The following is a 19,390-nucleotide window of genomic DNA, read 5'->3' on the forward strand; positions in this document are numbered from 1 at the left end:
GAATTTAGTCCTTAAAGGTCATAAATCCACACTGCATTAATCAATTCCGCCCTATAAGGAGCCCAGGACAATGGACTCTGCAGGAACTATAGGAATTTACCTATAGAACAGTTCGAACTCCTTTCCAGGTTTAATACTGAGTGGGACCAACACTATAGGCAAGAAAATACCCCGTTTGCTACCATAAACCTACAGTGATTAACCCAACATCTATTTCCTGGATCGACTTGTTTTAAAAGGCTTAACATTAATACAGTGGTTATTAAAAACAAGCAAGCAAACAAAAGCACTTCGATGATTTGGCCCATTAAAAACGAAGCAGGATGGTTTGCTTCACATTCGGGGTTAATATAAACTAATCGTGAGACTAGAGCCAATAGCCCATGGAGTCAACCTGACTAGCTGTTAGGCAGCCGTGATAGTCAGGTTCCTTTGTTTAATTAATTACCATTAAGGCATTCTCTGCTAATTTCCTGTAGGACTCCTGATGACTTCTCCACTGAGTGAACGAGAAAGGGAATTAGGCCTATGGGCTCGATACTCTTGTGCTTTTTCCACGATGGCCAGATAGGATGTAAATTCAATATGGATCTTTTATTATTATTTATTATTATTAATTATTATTATATTATTAGGAAGAAAATGGTTCTGTTCCTAGCAAGACGTGCAGATGGTTAAATCATCTGAGAGAAAGCAATCACTCCACTGACAAATTTGCTTTCTTTTGGGGATGGGAGGGACCATAGGAGTGTTTAAAAAAAACCTAGGGAAATACTGCCTGGGACGAGATGAGCTGAGAAAAAGAATGATTTCAGACAGCAGCTAGCAGAAGTATCAGCCCCTGAATGCACAAGAGACTCACACTATCTGAGATTTGGACACGTAACACTGCAGACCACTGATTTGCTATTTTCTTAATTCCCGCTCTTCCTATTCCCTATGAATCAAACAGTCTTTTGTCCTTCAGAGTTTGATTTGATCGCTACTGTTCACATTTCACTTTTGTATTTTTCTCTTCCTATACCATTACTCATTGAGTGCCCCGTGAAATTACAATCCTACATTTTCAACTCAGCAACCCATTTGCAGTGCAAAAATAGGGTCTAAATAATGGCTGAATTAGCCCTACTGGACAGTTTCAGATGTAACACTCTGTAATAATTATATTGCAGCCTGGATTAGGATGCTATTATCATAATCTGGACGTTTACAATTATCTGTAATTTGCAAAGATGCGCCAGGTCTTGATTACAGCAGTTTTTTTTTTTTATCAAGCTAACCATCACTAAACAGTGACAGTAATAACAGCTAATTTTGCTGGCAATATAAGAGGTGCTGGGGTGTGCAAACAATTTCACACCTGGATGTGCTCACTCAACCAAGAATATAGAGAAAGAGCTTCTGCCCTGAGACTGCTTCTGTTCAGTATAGATTTCTAGACCCTGATCATTGCTTAACAGATTTTCACTGGGGGTAAGTTTTTATTTTTTGTATACTTCAACGCACAGTTCATCTTTATCTTTTCACACTTTCGTGGTTACTTTTGCGGTTTTTGTAATTTCTGTCATCCTATTAGACCGCTGTTTCATAGATTCAGAAATCTGTCCTTTTTATTAGTATTTCTACATAGTCGATAGGATTTGGGTTGGTTCAAGTTCTGTGACAATGGCTTTCGCTCCAGAAGCTAGGGACCTATAGGAAATTCTCTTTCTCTAGGTAGGTTTGCTAGTCGGCTGGATAGACGTTCAGAGTGGACTTGGTTTCTATTTAGATGCGTTGGAAGAAGGCTGATCGCTATACCGCAATAACTCTGAGTGTAAATCGTGAGTCCATTTTTTTGAACTGCTAGTCAAAGAGCGCACGATATAGTCATTCAGATCTTTCCCTGATGCCATGTATTTTGTACTCGTGTACCTCGTATTCATTGTCATCAATACACCGTACATTTTGAGAGGCAGGCTGTCGTTTTAACCTTGCATTTTAACTCCGAAGATTTGCTTACTGTTATTGCAAAGGCGGTAGAGTTTCTGATCAGGCAAGCACCGTTCCATCTGCAAAGAGGCACATGTAAACTACCCTTTGCCAAAGGTTTGGTTCAAAGCTCTCCCCTTTTATCTGAGAAGGGGTGGGCTTTGAAAGGAGCCATCATTTTATTTCTTGAGGTCCAAACTTTAATGCACCCCAAAGTTTTAGAAGAAAAATGTATTGCTTACCGAATATTATACAAACGTGCTGCTGAACAACCGTTCCGTGAAACCAAAATTGTAGGAAGCCATAAGGAAAGAATACAGAGAGACTTGTTCCAATTCTATCTATAGAGGACGCTGTTTCATGCAACTCTCTTTTGGTGGCAGCTATATAATGTTAGATGACACTGTCTTTGCTATCATTTGCTCACCATATTACTCTTGGAAAGGCCTGCTTGTGTCATCGTACATGTCTGTATTGGGTTCATTGCTTTTTTTTTTTTTTTTTAAAAAGTCTATCCTTGAAATATTCATAAAGTACAAGAAAAATTGTATCACATTTTTCTATGCAGTACTCCACAACGCAATGGCTATTGACAAAGCGTGCACATGTATTTTACACTACAGCAGCAACATCTACTCCAAAATACACCAGTAAAGCTCTTCTGATTCATCATATTTATGGATCACTCACACCGATTAAGTCAGTGGCTAGGAAAGGGTTAAGTATTAGCCCAGGCAGTTAAGGGACAACTGCTGTATCTTTGGATTCTGATAGAAATGGTCCTCTTGGGATATAGTATGTGTGAGTGAAGAGATAGATAGATAGATAGATAGATAGATAGATAGATAGATAGATAGATAGATAGATAGATCTAACATACATTTGCAACGTTTCAACTGGTTTAGGATTAACCTGCATAAATAGAGACTAGGTAGATATGCACTGGATTGTCTAAAAAAGAAAAAATACGGTTGTTTAAATGTGTGGTAGCTTTCTCTCTCACGTAATTTGAATAATTCAGTGAGACCCACTACCAGCTGTACTTCTGAAGCCTCTTCCATTCTTTTCAGCATTATAATTTTGGTTAATTTTCAATTTTAGGTCCTACGTCTCTGCAATTTGTGTATGAATAACAGAATAATTTTCCTCTTTTGTTTCGCCTTTCCTGTTCCTGAATCTAAATAAAGATGGCTTTTTAGTATTAAAAGTGGAAGAAAATTACAGGTAATTATCTTTGACGGTAAAAACGCTGTAATCAGCGGGCTACATGAAAAATTACTCTAATTATGGCTGCATTTAAGAGAATGGAAAAAAACCTTCTTGTGGATAAAAACCTTAAATTGTCCCCAATGTCTGCTTCAAATTGGATGGCACTGCAGCTGGAGGCTTTGTTCAGAATTGATCCTGGGGAGCTCTGAACCCAAAGTTTCACAGTAGGAAGGGGGGGAAAAGAAAAGAAAACATTTTTCTTAATGTAACAATGCGAGTGGTAGAAAATGACAAGACTGATCGGTTTTAAACCATTCTGAAGACTGACTGAGCGTGGAAGTTGCTCAACAAAAAAAAGGAACTCGTATATTGGTAAGTAGTCTTTGCTTTGTGTCTAATTATAGTGACTGTCCTTTTGCACGACTGTATGTAGCTGTCATTATATGGAGCACTCTGAGCATCTCTATTGACTTCTGATAAATGGCTCAGTGGTTTCAAGGTTCATAATTTGAAGGATGCCCAGGTCTCTAGCCATTAATTCTCGCAGTATGGGGCTTGTGTGACGAAAGGACTTTCATTTTCATTATTTCTGTGCTTTATACAATATAATAAAGATATAATTCGCCCTGGTCAGTGCATTGTATACCTATGCACCGTTCAAGCTTTGCAAAATATTGCACAGCTTTAATTGTCTGTCTGTTGATCAGAATCAAAAGGAGGGCAGCTCTTTCTCTCTACCCTCCCCCCGCCCTACTTGTGTAGGAAGTAATGCAAAGTACTGAATTTTACTTTGAGATAAACCTCAGATTAAATGACACCATAATGTTTTTTCAAATATTGGAATTACCGAAGTAACGTAGGCTAAGAAATGACCGGGCGATTAGAAACATCCACGATTCTCTTTGCAATACTTACGTATATACTGTCTCAGGTTTATTCTTTTTAAGAAAAATCTTTTCAAGGGTTTGTTGTTAGATATATTGCTCTCTATGTCACAAAATGTTTGAATATCTAGCTAGCTATTTAAGCGGGTGTTCTTTATAATATAGAGAGAAATACAGGACACAGGAACGTTTTGTGGCTTTTACTCTATATATGAAAGAAGACAAAAACATACAAAGTATATTTACAACTAAAATTCAGCAATATATACAGAAAAGGTTGCTCGATATAAACGTCTCTATAGCTTAGTGAATTGGTGAGAATGCCACCAATCAAGTACTGAACCTTTCAAAGCCATAGGATGGTTGTTTTGGTGGGTTCCTCCTTTGCCTTTTCCCTCTTAGATTTCAGGGGACTTCGGGAGGGGGAAGTTGGGGGGAGAGATCTGAGGGAGAGACAGTGGTTTCTTCTTGGTTGCTGTCCATTCCATTTTGATAAAGCATGCAGTTTTTGCTTCGTGGTAATGTTTTAATCGTACAGTATATTTTCCTTTTCAAGCACTTTCGCGCCCCCTCCCCTCCACTCTGGGTTTGGTGAATACAAATGCAGGAGCTTGAATAGCCTCCCTTTCATCATGTAATATCTTTAGCTCATTAAACAAGTAAAAACGTTGCCGGGTATACTCAGGTTCTTCTGGTGGGAAAAAGTCTGTAAAAAGTTTGCTTTGACAGTATACTCCAAAGCGACGAGGCTGGTTCCTTCGAGTCCAAATTAAAATATCCTAAAGAGAAGTGTCTTATGTGTGCCAGCATGGGGGAAAAAAGTCTCTTTCTGTTCAAGATCAATCACTGAGGTTACTAAAAGAAAAAAACCAAAACAAAACAAAACGAAAGCCCCACCTTGTCTCCTTGCCACACATACAAGTTCACACAGAGCCTGTTAAATTGGCACCGTTGGCAAGACAGCGGACTGCTTGCCATGTCGAGACTAGGGCTTCTTGATAGATTATTTCTCTTGGACAATTCACATCATCTGTGGTCTCTGCATTGTGTCTTGATGTGGAGAAGAATACCAGTGAGAATAACCAGGCATGTAGCTGTTGGGAGGCATACTGACTCCCTTGGCAGAAGCTGAAACGTCCCAGACTGGAGGCAGAGCTGGAGACCGCGGGGACAGGGCCGCGGAGCCTGGCAGAGGGTCGCTCTCATGAGGATTGCTGCCCTGCTTTAGCAGCTTCTTAAACTTGGAGCGTTTGTTCTGAAACCAGATCTTCACCTGTAATCAAAAGGCAGAAGAGATTAGGCCGCTGAGGAGCACCTAGCTGACAGCAGGAAGCACCCGAAGGGGGTTATTTTTGAAATATAGAGGGTCCTGAGTTTCCAAATGGTAGGGATGGAGATGTGGGGTCAAGCTGGCATTTTTAGGGGGTTAAACACGCCAGCATTGGAACTAGCCTATTGTTAATAACAGGAATAGTGACGCTGGGAATCGAGATGTAGGTTTTAAAATTGAGTGTCATTTTCTTGTCCAGACCACAAGTAGAGCACAGTAGAATTTATTCTGTTTTAATTTCTCACTCTCTCACCTACCTATGTGTGTACATTTAATTACTTACATGCACAGACATATATATATATATACACACAGATACAAATACACACATGTACACACACGTGTCATATTCCTCATTCCGTATTTTGGAGGTCGTTTGATCAGTTGGAGAAACTGTGGTTAAACAGAGGGAAGGGTATCATCCTATGCTAGGAGACCCACTAATAGTCAAAGGGCATCTTAAAAGTAAAACCTGAATCAGACAATTTGTACCACCAAGCTGTCCTTGTTTATATCCTTGGGGAAGGGGCTGAATAGAGCAAGTGCTTTATCTTCATTTTAAAACCAATTTTGCATGGAAATTGCCTTTTCAGAACGAGCAACTGATATAACTCATCTTGGGTCGCATCCTGCCCCCTCTAGACAAGTAAAACTCCCCTAAATTGAGTTTTCCCTGCATGGCGTCTGCAGGATCGGGCCCTCCATGTTCAAAAGGTATATGGGTGTAATTTAGAGATTCAAACTCTTGATCCTGCAACCCTAGTCTTTATGCAAGGCTACTATCTCAGTGGGACTACTCGTTTGTCTGTAGATTTTCAGGATCAAGCCCACATCTTGTGTGTGTCAGAACAAATGCCATTTGTACAATAAGCAAACATATTTTCAAAATTCATATCCGCTCAAAATTCATATCCGCTCATATCCGCTCAATTGCCCAGGTAAGCTATTGTTGCCAATTGCAATTATAAAATATATACATTATTTATTAAAGTCATAAATGCACATAAATATATTTTAAATGAATTGATAGTATTTATCCATTTGCTTTTCTACTAACCCCTGCTTGTGAAGTCTGTAATGCCACCATGTGTCTTTCAAGCTTAAATTAGCCAAGCTAGGACAGCTCCACCAGCCACTATTAACTATGGCTTAACATGCTATAATTTTGTACACGGTTGTCTTTGATCTTCAGATCTATTATCACCTTTTGTACATTTTGCCCAAGGGTAATCACTGCATTTGAGTTAGTCATCCAGGACGAATTAACTATTGATTTTACAGGTATTTTCTAATGCGCTCTTGCTTTCTCTGTCTCTATAGGTTGCCACGATCTGGCTTTTTATTTTTACCTCTGCCTCAGGCCTAAGGTTTTCTTGCCTTTGTTTTGTGCTCTTGTCACAACTGAACAATTTCATGTTGGTGCAGTAATTATTTTGAGCCATTTATTTTTTCTATTTGTGCCATCAAAGGGTAAAATTTGATAACTAGTCGGCAGGGGAAAGTGCAGATTATCAGTCAGTTATTTCAGTAGTAAGCCAGTTACTTTGTACTGTGTAATAAGATAACTCACATCACATTTGGCATAGTAGTAACATGTGGGTTACCTTTTCTACTATCATGTACGTGCGAGTGAAGATCTCTCTTTGGTTGGCCTTGTATTGTCTGACCAGGATTGCAATGATTTGGGTTTCCCATAATTTACCTGTGTCTGAGTAAGTCCTAAGGAAGCTGCCAGTTCAGCTCTCTCTGGAAGTGCCAGGTACTGAGTTTGCTGAAAGCGATGATTTAAAGCCTGAAGTTGTAAACTCGAATAAATGGTTCGAGGCTTCCGTATCTTCTTTCCTTTTCCATTGAATCTGATTTCACCGTTTTCAATCACTGTTGTTTTTTGCTGATCTGCAAGCAAGCAACACATTTGAAATGTCACCACCGCAGAGAATGCAGAGAACCCTCCTTGACTGTTTAACTTGGGCATTTTGTTGCTCTTCCCCCCCCCCCCCAGAACAGCCCGCATGCAATAATCCCATTGCTGTTTCAGTCCCACTGGCATAGTATGCACACGGTCTGAGTGCCTAAAGGCATCACACCGGAATATCTCTTATTAGAATAGTGCGAATCAGCGGACATAAAGAAGCCGTGCCTGTGTGCTGGATGGCTTGTTTTACTTGCAAAAGCACAGTATTTGTTTAATGAATGGATTGCTAGCTGCCTGGCCATTTACACTGCTAATTGACTTCATGTCGCCAGTTTGGTGGTCAGTGAATCACCAGTCGCAGTTTTAACAATGCTTTCCCCCCGCCCCCCCCCCCTCAGATCAGTACATAAAAATAATCTGCTAACTTCGGGGGGAGGGAATCACAACAAACTCATCTTGAAACTTTCACTCATCAGGTGTCTACAGTCATTTGCCTAATGCCGATCCCCTTGCCGAGTGTCACAAAGGAGCAACAAACATTGTCTCGTACCCCTTAGCTGAGGCTGGGATCACCGCAATCTACAGCATTGCTCCCCAGCCGTAAAGAGGCGGCTGCAGAAGCAGGGCGCTTGGTGAAATGCAAATGGCCAGTTTCACGTTAAATTTAGCTGAGCAGTAGGCCAGCGCTCGGAGTGTATTAATGGGCAACACAAACAAACAAACAAACACACCCACACCTCAACAGTCCAAGCCCACCGCCAAAGAGCGCTCTCGGGATGGAGAGATCGCAGCAAAGCAAGGAAGGGCTGTTGACATCGCCCTGGGAAATAGACGCCCCGGGCTTTATAGCCCCACGAAGAGATGTGCCCCCCTGAAGGCCACCCAGACCGGGATGTCCGCATAGACACGCATAGCTATAGGGACCGTCTGCAATGCATAAGCCGGCTCCTGCATTTGCATGCCATGCACACCGCTGCACCCCCCCCCTCCCAGGGCGAAGCGAAGGGAAAGCACCGCATTGTGCAAACACGCGAGCCCCGGCTGCTCCGGGGCCAGCGCCGGAGCCGGCCCCCGCAGGCTGGCGGCGGCGGCGGCGGCCGCGGCGCCCGGCCGGAGGAAGGAGCCGAACGCGAGAAGAAAGCGGCCGCGCTCACCTGCATCGTCCGCCCGCGTCTGGCTGGCCGCGCCGCTGTTGTGGTAGGGCTGGAGGTAAGGGCTGTGCTGCGAGTGGCTCATGTAGGGATAGGCGGCCAGCGAGCGGGGGTTGTAGGAGTTGCCGCTGGCCGGGTAGGGCGCGCCGTGGTGGTGGTGCTGGTGGTGCGGGTGCGAGCCGGCCGCCGAGTGCAGGCAGTGCAGCGGGTAGTGGGCGCCCGCCATGGCCGGCGAGCTCTGCTGGGAGTGGGGCGGCTGCGGCGGCGGCGGCGGCGGCGGCGGCTGCTGCTGCCCGAACTCCATGAAGGCGGATTTGGAGGAGTCCTGCGCTTCCAGCCCGTCAGCCATCGTAGTCATGGTCATCATCAAAGTTTGGGAGTGAGAGAGCGGATCCCTCCGGCTCGCCCCCCGCGCGCTCGCTCTCTCCCCAGCCACCTTAGAGCCTATTATCCTGCGCTGGGAATTAGTGAGGTGGCTTTTTTTTTTTTTTTTTGGAGCGGGGGGGGGGGGGAGAGCAGGAGTGAGAGGGGCCTTGTTCCCGGAGGGAGGGGTGAGGGGAGGGGTGTATAAGGGGGGGCTAGTCCTGTGATTTTTTCCCTCTCCTCTTCCCCTCCATTCCCCCCTTGGTGGTGGCTGGGGGGGGTTGTTGTTTTTTTTGGGGGGGGGCTGTTGTTTTTGTTTTTTGGCTGGCGGAGTTTAAAGCGGAGATTTTCGAAGGTGGATGCTGGTAAAGTTGAGCTTCTGCTTTTAGACTTGAGGCAGAGACGCCACAAGTCGAATGGTTGGTCTCCAAAGGGCAGTGCCTCCCCATTGGTCAGTCAACCCCTGACGTCACCATCCCGGAGGCTGCGACTGGCGTCTGTGCGAGCTTGAGCGGAGCCCGCTTTCGGCAGCTCCAAAGCCCGGCTCGAGCGCGGCGAGGCGGCGTGTGCGCGCGCGCGCCTGCCTGCCTTCCCCTGCCGCGGAGCTCTGCCGCTCCCCGCCAGCCAGCAGCCCCCCAGCCTCTGCAAACGCAGGCTTCCTCGCCGCTCGCTTCCTCCGAGCCACCGATGAGACAAAAGGCGTGTATGCTGCTGTCACGGCGGGCATTTTTTGCTCGTGTCGTGTGCATTGTCGAGCCAATGTAGCAGACAGCCAAGTGTAACGCAGCTACTAACCTACTAAAGGTATTTCAGTCCATCTATACAGCCCAGAGTTGAAATGCACCTTAGGTTTCCCTTTCCTGTACTTGAAAACACGCAGTAAACACGAGTGACAAGGAAAATTTAAAAGTGAAAAAACAGAACCCAAGTGCATGCTCCAGCGCCTTGTTCCTCCTGGGACTCGCTCCTTATTGATCAAGACAATATTTTCAATATTTTAGGAAGAGCAGCAGCCTGCTCACTGCAGCAGCGAATCGTTGGAGATCTGACAGTTGTGCATTTTTTCCTATTGAAAACAGAAGCTACTGTAATGCTTTCAAATATATGCAAATGATACATGCGGTTAGTGGTTTGGCAAATCTTGATTACAATATAAACTACCCAAGAAAATGTGCCTTCCTCCTAAATTTGTCTTTAGATTACAATTCCAGTTGATTTTATTTTATTGTCAACATTGTTAATGATAAAAATAGAGACGTTTTACGGTTATTTTTACTTTCTGGAAGGAGGCAATTAGACGTCTAATCAGGAATACACAAAAATCTCCCATGATTAACTGCAGTACTTTGTTCAAATTGCTGCTATAAAATTCAGAACAATTTGCCTGTAATGATTATGGACTGGATTTATTTTGGGAGGTGGAATAAAAGTGGATATAGCATAAATTATCCTCTAATTATACACCAGTGTCGCCTCAATTATCCTCTTATCAAAATGGTTGTCTAACTGCCGCATTTAGTTTCAATTCTCTCCTTTTTTTTCTATAAAAAGAACTTCATACCTTGTTATTATTAATCCATTTATTATTTGCTAGGGGATTTATATCTGAACATCCAGGTGGTATTACCACTTCTCTTCCAAAGATGGACTGGGGAAAGACATTTAGTTTTAACCAGCACTGTTGTGGATCTATCTTTTTTTTTTTTTTTTTTTGCTTCCCCTGTTTAAATCTCCTCGCGTCCAGCTAGAGAAAGCATGAACTCCAGAGCCAGACCCTACCGAAGAGGACCCAGGTAGAGAAAGAAAGGAGACGTGCAACTGGTTAAACCTAGAGAAAGCTGAAAGTTCTGTAGATTGGGAAATGGGATCAATCTTCGGGCTTTGAAAACCACCAGCAGCCGCAATTTGCAAAACAACTTTCAGGATTAAGCCCAGAAACGTATCCAAAACGAAGTACATGTCCTGACACTATCTCTGAGAGCGACATTTCCAGGGGATTTGTTTCGAACCTTTGCAGAATATTTAAAAACGCATCGCTTTTGGAAACATCAAGAGGGATTTAAAAAACAAACAAACCGTTGCTTTGCTTCTCAGCACGGTTATTAGCCCTAGGAAAGAGGTGGAAGTGGTAGAACGTGATCTCACCATTTGCATATTGTACCGTACATGCAGTCGATGGGTTTAAGATATTTTTCTCCCCCCCCCCCGGTGCATAGCCCCTAATCTCTCGACGTTTATAGTGCAATCTGATCATTTGGGGGAATTGAGGGGGGTGTCTTTTTTTTTTTAGGGAGGCTGGGATGTTTTATTCCCCCCCCCCACCACATCGGTGTTCAACTTCTTGAGCCTCTGGAGTCGGTTCAGTAACTCTGAATGCAGTTGTAAGTGTCTCGCTTTTGCTCTCCTCTTTTAACAGGAGTTCCACGTTAACACGCGAAAGGGTAATCCGATCCACGCGTTTACAAGTCTACAATGAATAAAAATGCTCATAGTAATACAGAGAGAGAGGAAGACAAGGGAAAGAGCGGACTATAACATTCGTGCTCCAGCCTCCAGTTCCTATTGGGACTCTTGATTCATAGGGTGTAGGTAACGTACTCAATAGGAACAGGTACATTTGGCAGTTTTATTGCTTTATACCCTCCAGCCTGTTGTTAACATCAAGAAGGCGTTTTTCTGCAGGTGCGCATACTACCATTTTCTCCACGCTTTTCGGCAACAGCAAGAGCATGCATGACAAAAGATGTCAGACAACGGGCTAAGAATGCATTCTTCAGCACCTTGTTTGGAAGGACTCTGGCTGCATGCTGTATAGCTCTGGATTAGAGCCTGCGACAGGTGGAATGCTTCACATATTTTTTTTTTTAGTAAAATCTACATGCCACGCTTAAGAAGGAACTAGACATCCTAGTCCTGAAACAAATAAGCAAAACAAACAAACAAACAAACAAGAGACAGGAATAGCCTAAAGTAACTGCTTCATCGATAGGCAACCTAGGGGTATAGATAGCTGTGTTTCATCTCAAAGCTTGGGCTAAGTGACGGGTGTGCACCTGTACGTAGAACACAGAGGGGAGTGTGTGTGTGTAAACTTTCACGTTAGAATAATAAAAGAATACAGGAGTATAAATAACAATAAAAGTATAAAGTATAGATATACTTTTTATTTATTAGTGATTTATTATTGCTCACGGTGTGTACACACACACACATTCTCAAGGTGTATGTCTAGATATAGATTACGATGTCCCTTGAGCAATTTACAGAGTAAGGACTGGCATTTTCTATAGGAGGGTTGAATACATCAAGCCGTATACTGGTAATTTCCCCCAATTCAATTAGGCAAATGTGTCAGTATGGAGCGGGCGCTTTTCAGGGTTGATTGGCTGATGTTAATAACTCTTGACTAAAAGGAGCGATTGTGGTTGTAAATATTGATCGTTTTCTTTTTGTCCTCGAGTTCGGGGGGACCACACCTTTAGGGAGTGGAGAGTGCTGGGAGGGGGTTGTTGTAATGCCGCACAAAAGGGGTGTGTGTGTGTCTTTTCTTTCCTGAACTCTGGTTTCATCGCCGGCAGGAGCTAGGCTGCGCCTCTCTCGCCCCATTGTCCCTGCGGCCCCCACTGCTTCAGGGTGTCCTCTCCCCCGCAGAGAAGGGAGGGCGATGCCTGCCCGGGAAGGGACCTCTATTATTCTAAAGGGGGGGGGGGAAGGCAATTTGGAGAAGATTGGATGCCGAAGCCTTTCGGGGGGGGAGGGGAGGACGGGAGAGGAGAGGAGGCAGGTGTAGATGATATTTCTTCTCATACGGAAAGGCAGGATTTGAGGCCTAAGCTTTTTGGGGGGTAGGAGAAAGAAAGAAAGAAAGAAAGAAAGAAAGAAAGAAAGAAAGAAAGAAAGAAAGAAAGAAAGAAAGATTTCTGAAAAGGGCTCTCACACTAATTTCTGTCTCAAACAAGAGTCTTGAACCGAGAATCTATCTCTTTATCATTGAGATGTGTGTGTGCCCTTCAATGTGTTGTACGAAGCTCTCTCTAGTAAAGCAGAGAAGTGGTTGGTTGCCAAGTTGGGCTCAGTTAACAGGTTGGTTCTAAAGAAATTAGACCTGTATAAATAGCCTTTGAATTCACAGAAATAACTTGGTATTAATTTACCTGGTCACTAAAGAACCAGATGCTATGGGAAAAGCCTTCATTTCTTTCTAGTATGGACTTCAAGTGTTTGAAAATATATCAAAAATCAATAAGCAAATCGTGAATCCGCACAGAGAAAGAAATCCCTTGCTCCCAAACCTGAAGCAAAGACAAGTTTGCTCTCCTTTCCAGATACTCTCCGGACTGAGGTGTGCAAAGTTAGTTTTGATGGGTTGTGAGAGGGTCTAGCCTCACTAGAAAAGCTCTTCGTACATTTCAGTCCCTTGTGGAACTGTTCAAGATTTCGACTTTTTTTTTTCAGTAGACATCAACTGGGTTCTCTGGGATTTAGACAAAAGCTAAAGAGCCACTTTTAAATATCATCACCCGTTAACAAATATTTCCCAAAAATGAAAAGCAGCAGTTAATCATTAATGATCTTTCTTCTAATTGTCTGGTTTGTGTACATTTCTTTTGACTGCCAAATTCGAGCTCCCGAAGCAAGGTAGAAAGACCAGTTCCAGAAAATGTTTATTCACGGCCACAAACCCCAAACTACAACCATTTCAAAGGTTTAACCGGCCTTTAGTCAATAGTAGGCCAACGCTGATTTCATTGCAGCTTTACCGAAACACAATGACTTTCATATAATAGAAATAAAATGCATTAGGCCTGTGTGATGCCACTGTATTTGAAACATTAAGTTAAATGCCTGGCAAGTTGGCATTTTAAAGAGAGATGTGTTGTTGTTGTTTTCAGAGAGGTACTGGCAGCTAGATGGAAAAATAACTCAATGCTATCTAGAAAAGTCCACCATGGAATTTAGGCCTTAAGAAACAGAAAATAATTAATTGGAGAGAAATGGATGATGTACATTCATTCTTACACACACTATCCTCATCTGCATATGCAGGTATGAACATACCGTGTATACATCTGTTTATAGTTTTTTAAACGAAAATGTAAAGCATGCAATACTAACAAAGCCACTTCTCTCTCTCCTATTTTATTTTATTTTTACGTTATTTTAAGTCATGTTTCTTTGCCCACAAAAGCTACATGTAACACAACGGACACAACCGGTTGAAGGAATTGACAACAACAGGAAACAGGAATCTATTTTTAGGGTATAATATGGAGTTATATAATCAGCCAGAGTCTTCCTAAATGCCTCCAAGCATTTTCTGTTTCATTCATTCATTCATTCAACAACACCAAAGCAAAACAAAACACCACATTTGTATTTCTTATTCTTTTTCTTTGCACTAAGGCTTATTCTGACAATATAGGGATGGATTTCTGAGATTTATTCTCTGCTGTATCAGGGACCTAAAATCCAGAAGCTTTTTGTTTGTTTGTTTGTTTATTGTTTTGAAATGGAGTCTTTAATTAGTTTAAACTCCTAAGCATGTAAAAACAGGCGCTAGCTCAATGACCATTTTAGACCGTCTTATTGTAAAAAGGGCTCAAAGCAGTTTTCTATGCATTTTGGACATCGGCGCACCCCCCCGTAGGCCAACACCCGAGATGGTAAACCCTCATCAACACATACAAACATGGACACATTTTGAGCTAGGGAATTATTTACCCAAGAATTGCTGGAAAAGTCAGATAGGAACTAATTTTATAGAGCTATTATCATGTGTATTTTCTAGTTATCAGAACAATGCATCTAGTTACTTAGTTTCTGAGGGGAAAAAGGCCGGTAATGTTGTATGATTTCTTTATGGAGCTGTCGGTGATGTAGTGAAAAGAGCTTAAAAAGGGAGGTTATTTATTTTAAGCCGTGGAAAAAGCATGTGTGTGTGTGTGAGAGAGAGAGAGAGAGAGGGAGGAAAATATTGCTCCTGGCGATAACCTGGTAAAGATATATTAAAATACACCCTGCTCTATCTATCTATCTATCTATATATCGTTAATTGTGTATTGCCTTTATTGACAGTAAAAAATTCTTGACTAACTAAATACACGGACTATGCATGTGCATAAATTCTAAATTTACAGCCCGGTCTGAAGGCGACTGGTTCACATGGGAGGCATGTTTCCTACATACTTTACTTTTGACATTGTTCACAAGCGTTAACTGCCCGGGAATGACGATTCCACAACAAATAAGCAAAAATATGCCTGATTAAAACCGTCCTTCCTTGGCAGCACCACTCTGCCTTCATTATTTACTGCTCCCAGAGAGCAGAGAAAGGCTAAACAAAATCTCTCTCCCTACATCTGCTGATCACATTTCTCTTTTCAGGCTCATACGCCTGTTTACCCCAAAACACATTACTGGTCTCTTCTGCCAGGATGTCATATTGCCATCGCCTTAATAGCAACTGAGTGGGAAGCAAAGGATCCCACAAAAAGAGGTCACCTCCTCAATATGAAAGCAAGCTATTTTAAGGAGAAGCTGGGGAGTTAAACGCTGCCAGTCCAAGAGTAAGAGCGGCGTGGAGGTTTTCTGGATTTCAACCCACTAGCATCATAACAGACAGGCAGGCGTCGATGGCTTTCCATACCGCTAGTGTGAAGGAAGTGGCAAGGGGGGAAAAAAACCTCTGAGCCTGCAGATGGATCACACACGCAGCTTTCTGTATTGTAACGTGGGTCAAAATAATAGAACTCAGAAGGGAAAGATCCGCAGAGAGCCAGCCACTGTCTCTTGTACAGATTTGTAGCGAAGCCTGCGCTGTAATTAAAACCTTACAGCCAGATTAATTCAATGTGTTGCTCTGCAGCGGGTTTTCTTTTAATAGTCAAAATCCGCTTTACAATTGAATTAGGTTTAAGGACTATTTCTGCGAGGCTCTTCGCATTTGTCAGGGGATGGGAGATAATGTTATTGCCTAGCACATTCTGTCTTCTCCCAAGGTACCAGATCCAGGGGTCGACTTGGCTGGGGAACATGATCGGTGCGGGACCCATAGAATGCTTTGGGCAGGGAGCTAAGCATGGTGGCTTTGGCAGTGAGGGGTAAATATATACCTGCCATGCAAACAGCCAGGATACGAGGATTGAGCAAAACACACCAACACGACTGATCGTGTTCAGTTTTCTCTCTCTCAGACACACACAGACAAGTACGTCTGTCCCCAGATTCATGAGGGAAAATTCCCCAGTCTATCTCGAAACAATTTCAGATTGAATGCTCCCCCGAGTGTAAATGATCGGTGCCCTCTCTCTATTAGCAGCTGGGTGACAGACAAGAGAAACTTGTGGTTCTTTTTTTCCCTACCCTGCTCCTCTCCCCTCCTTTTTTTTTTTTTTTTTTTTTGAAAACCTTCCAAAAATTAAGAGTAATATTTCAAGATCTCTGTCAAGATGTCTCCAAAGCTTTTTTATTTGGCACGCCCCCCTAGTGCTCTGGTGGTGCTGAAATAAATGTTTTATTATATAGAAAGAAAGAAAAAACCCTTCTGAAAAACACACTTCAAACTTTCAAACTCCGAAATGCCCGACTTGGAAAAGCTCAGAACCTAATATAAACTCTAGGCCCTTTTAAGTCAGCCACAGGCTACAATTTCTTCTGCGGTACCAGCCAGTCTACCCCCAAACCAAACTCAGGGCTCAGGGTTTCAAGAATTCTTATACCTTCCTCTGATCGAGTTGCAGCTCTTTCGTCAATGTTTTAGACGCTCAGCGGAACGTGTCTCTTAAAAACATAGGGCTTCTAGTAGCATTCACGATTAGTATGTCACTTCAGCACCGTTTGCAAAATCGCCAGCTCCTTGGCAAGTGAAAGCAGACGCTTTAATTGCAGCAAATTATCGCGAGGTCCTCTTTTCATTCTGTTTCGCCCCAGTTTATTTTTAGTGCGCTTCAAATGCCTACACATTTCCCTTGTTGGGATCAGTGCAATTATTTACTCTACCTTTAGGGATGCATTTACCCACTGACTGGCAATGTAGTAAACACTGAAAAAAGTCAATCCCGTTATTGAGGTTTATTTAATATTAAGGGAGGTAAACATCGTGGTTTTACTTTTTCTTCAGGCCGTCCTCATTATCTGGAAGAGATTGCAATGAGCTGTTCCTATTTTTCCTTTCAATATTGTTGTTTCTTTTTCAGGATCTCGGTAGAGAGTAAAAACAAAGCTTAAAATAAAACTGGAATAGGTATCCCAGAGGGATTCATTATCTAAAAACTCTCTGGAGAGAAACCTAAACAGAAACCTGTGACTGGGACTTAAAAAAAGGTAGAACCCTCTTTAGCAACCGTCTCCCCCAAATTCCTCATGGTCTGATCATCTGGAGCAAAAAAGATCCTGACAACGTCACTAATTCACTTTCACTGGAGTATTGAGTTCGCCTGCCTGATTAATTGCTCTCACATACAACACTGAGATTTAATTTTCTGTGAGTGGAGATCGTCACCTTTCCCAACCTGGATGGCCCCCTGAATCATCACCCCACGACAAAGAGCATCGTGCACTGAACAAATGCAATAAGAAAGGGACGGAGGGAAGGGGGTAGGGATAGGCCAGGTATCTGTAGCACGAAAGGAGGGAGGTATCCAAGGATTCTGACAGATGGATCTGAAACGTATCAGATCTGGGTTAACATGCCTGCTTTGTGAATTGTCTGCATTTGAGAAACCAGGCCTCCTCCACTCTGCCCCTGGCAGGTTTTGTTACAAAGCGCCTTTAAAAATGTTGGATCCCCCTCTCCCTCCTTAAAGATCCGCTCCCTTCCTTTCTCTCACATTAGAATATTTCCACTCTCTGTGAAATAAAACAAAAAAGCTCAAAAGAAGTAGAAACGTTTGGGGTTTTTTGGTTTGTTTTTTTTTTAACGAAAACATAAGTAACCTAATTTCATATCGTGGAAGTAAATTTCATGCTAGGATATATTTTGCATAACATGTAATCTCTCAGAGCCGGAAGACATTTAATTAAAGCCATACTCTGAGAAGTACAGTTAAAAGCGAAGTCATATCACCACATAACCTCATTCACATTCAGGATTCAGGACAGAATTCACATTGTTTTACTGTAGTATATCGCCTTCTCCGACGCCTGGAAACACCAGAAATAACGCAAAGGACGTCAGGAAAAACGATAGTACTTGAAGCGCTAATAAATGGGGTTCCTTTATTTTGCCTAAATACCACTGCTCTCTGGTTCATGATTCAGAATTTCCGAGCAAAATAATTTAGAGGAATACAAATAAGATAACGGTTGGTATAGGATGGAGGTCAGTTTAAATCTCTGGGACAGTTGTATGATGTTATCACTTCACTCTGCGGCGCTGATGTCTTCTTAAGACTGTTTTGGAACACATACACCATCGGGTCTAGAATATATGGCACATTTCAGGGGGAAGCGGGTTGCTCTTGGGCCGTTTCTGAAACTTCCTGCAGTTCATACGAAAAAAGGGCAGGAATGCACTTGTTTTTTTCAACATCTAGTACCTGCCCCTAGCCCAATGTTCTTTCTGTGCATGTGCACAAGCGGCTAGGGACCGAGTTCTTAGAAAACCAGACACAAAACTCCAAATAGCCTGTCTGCTCATTTAAACGTCAGACTTCTGGAAATGGTTGTATTTCCAACACGGCTGATCAGTGTGTGTATGAAAAGAGCCAGCAACACCAGTACCTTCATGGGATCTATAAGCTTTTATTCCCAGAAGAGTTTTGCCCCGCTGATAAATTTCTTATGGAAGTTTTTTCCTCCTCCCCTCTCAGGATTTTGACTAATCCGGTGTCATAATACTGGTTTAGCCCCAAAAGAAAGGGGAGAAATACCCACATTCCAAAACGTATGCATTTGGTAAAGAACTCTCAGCAGAACACCAAGGCTGCTCTGCTCAGAAAGGAGTATTCATCATTAGTCTTTTTTAAAGTAAAAGGACAAGATCATCTCCTAAATTCCAAATGGAAACAGTAGCCTTACTGCAAGGTTTGCTTGTTGGTTATCGTGTATAATACTTACACAGGCAAGGATATTTAATTATAAATTAATTATAAAGCCCCTTCTCCCCCTCCCCCATCTTTCTTCTGTCCAAGTGAATAGAAAAACTCCAGGGAATGTGTGGGAATAGGATCGGGCCCCAGGTAATAATTCTGTCTCCAGCAAATTTTGTCTCACAGGCTGCTAGATCTTTCTCCTTTCTGTGTGTGCTTTTGTAACTGGTGCTCTTAGTACGGTTTGATAGCCTTAAAAATGACTGTCTGTGCCCCAATAACGTGTAATTAAGATATTTTAGCTAGTTTTTTTTCCCTTTAAGGTGGTATCAAGACATTATAAAGGCGTGAAAAGAAAACAGCAGCAGTCCTACCTCACGGATGTGACTGTTTCATTTCACAGGAGATAAAATTCAGCGGTCAAATCAAATCAGAAAGGCTCTGGTTAGTCTCCATGTAGCGGTAATTAAAAATATTAATTGGCTGTGTCGACTGCTGAAGAAGACAAGTGTTGGTAAAAAAGCATCATTAATCCTCCA

General features: G+C 42.6%; 1 protein-coding gene and 1 long non-coding RNA gene across 2 annotated transcripts in view; one reads left to right on the plus strand and one right to left on the minus strand.

The window, feature by feature from the left end:
- Positions 1–3,210: 3,210 nt before the first annotated feature.
- Positions 3,211–19,390, plus strand: part of LOC311516041 — a 31,193-nt gene continuing 15,013 nt past the window's right edge. The window contains exon 1 of the long non-coding RNA XR_014710297.1: positions 3,211–3,552. This is a non-coding gene — a long non-coding RNA (uncharacterized lncRNA). The remainder of the gene's footprint in view (positions 3,553–19,390) is intronic.
- DLX6 (distal-less homeobox 6) lies at positions 4,268–8,921 on the minus strand. The gene is made up of 3 exons (XM_084619661.1): positions 8,464–8,921; positions 7,097–7,290; positions 4,268–5,337 (listed from the first exon to the last, which is right to left on the minus strand). Exons 1-3 carry the CDS (start codon positions 8,825–8,827, stop codon positions 5,086–5,088), a joined length of 810 nt encoding a protein of 269 aa, XP_084475787.1. The 5' UTR covers positions 8,828–8,921; the 3' UTR covers positions 4,268–5,085.

The sequence above is a fragment of the Lepidochelys olivacea genome (assembly GCF_965140295.1).
Source record: "Lepidochelys olivacea isolate rLepOli2 genome assembly, chromosome: 2".
Classification (NCBI taxonomy): Eukaryota; Metazoa; Chordata; order Testudines; family Cheloniidae; genus Lepidochelys; species Lepidochelys olivacea.

Bases quoted from the DNA above. Each gene is read 5' to 3' on its own strand.
- DLX6 (XM_084619661.1), bottom strand. From the start codon at position 8,827: ATGATGACCATGACTACGATGGCTGACGGGCTGGAAGCGCAGGACTCC. The intron at 7,291-8,463 runs GTGAGCGCGGCC...GCTTGCTTGCAG, and splicing joins GACGCGGGCGGACGATGCAG to ATCAGCAAAAAACAACAGTG. The intron at 5,338-7,096 runs GTAAATTATGGG...TTTTGATTACAG, and splicing joins TAGGACTTACTCAGACACAG to GTGAAGATCTGGTTTCAGAA.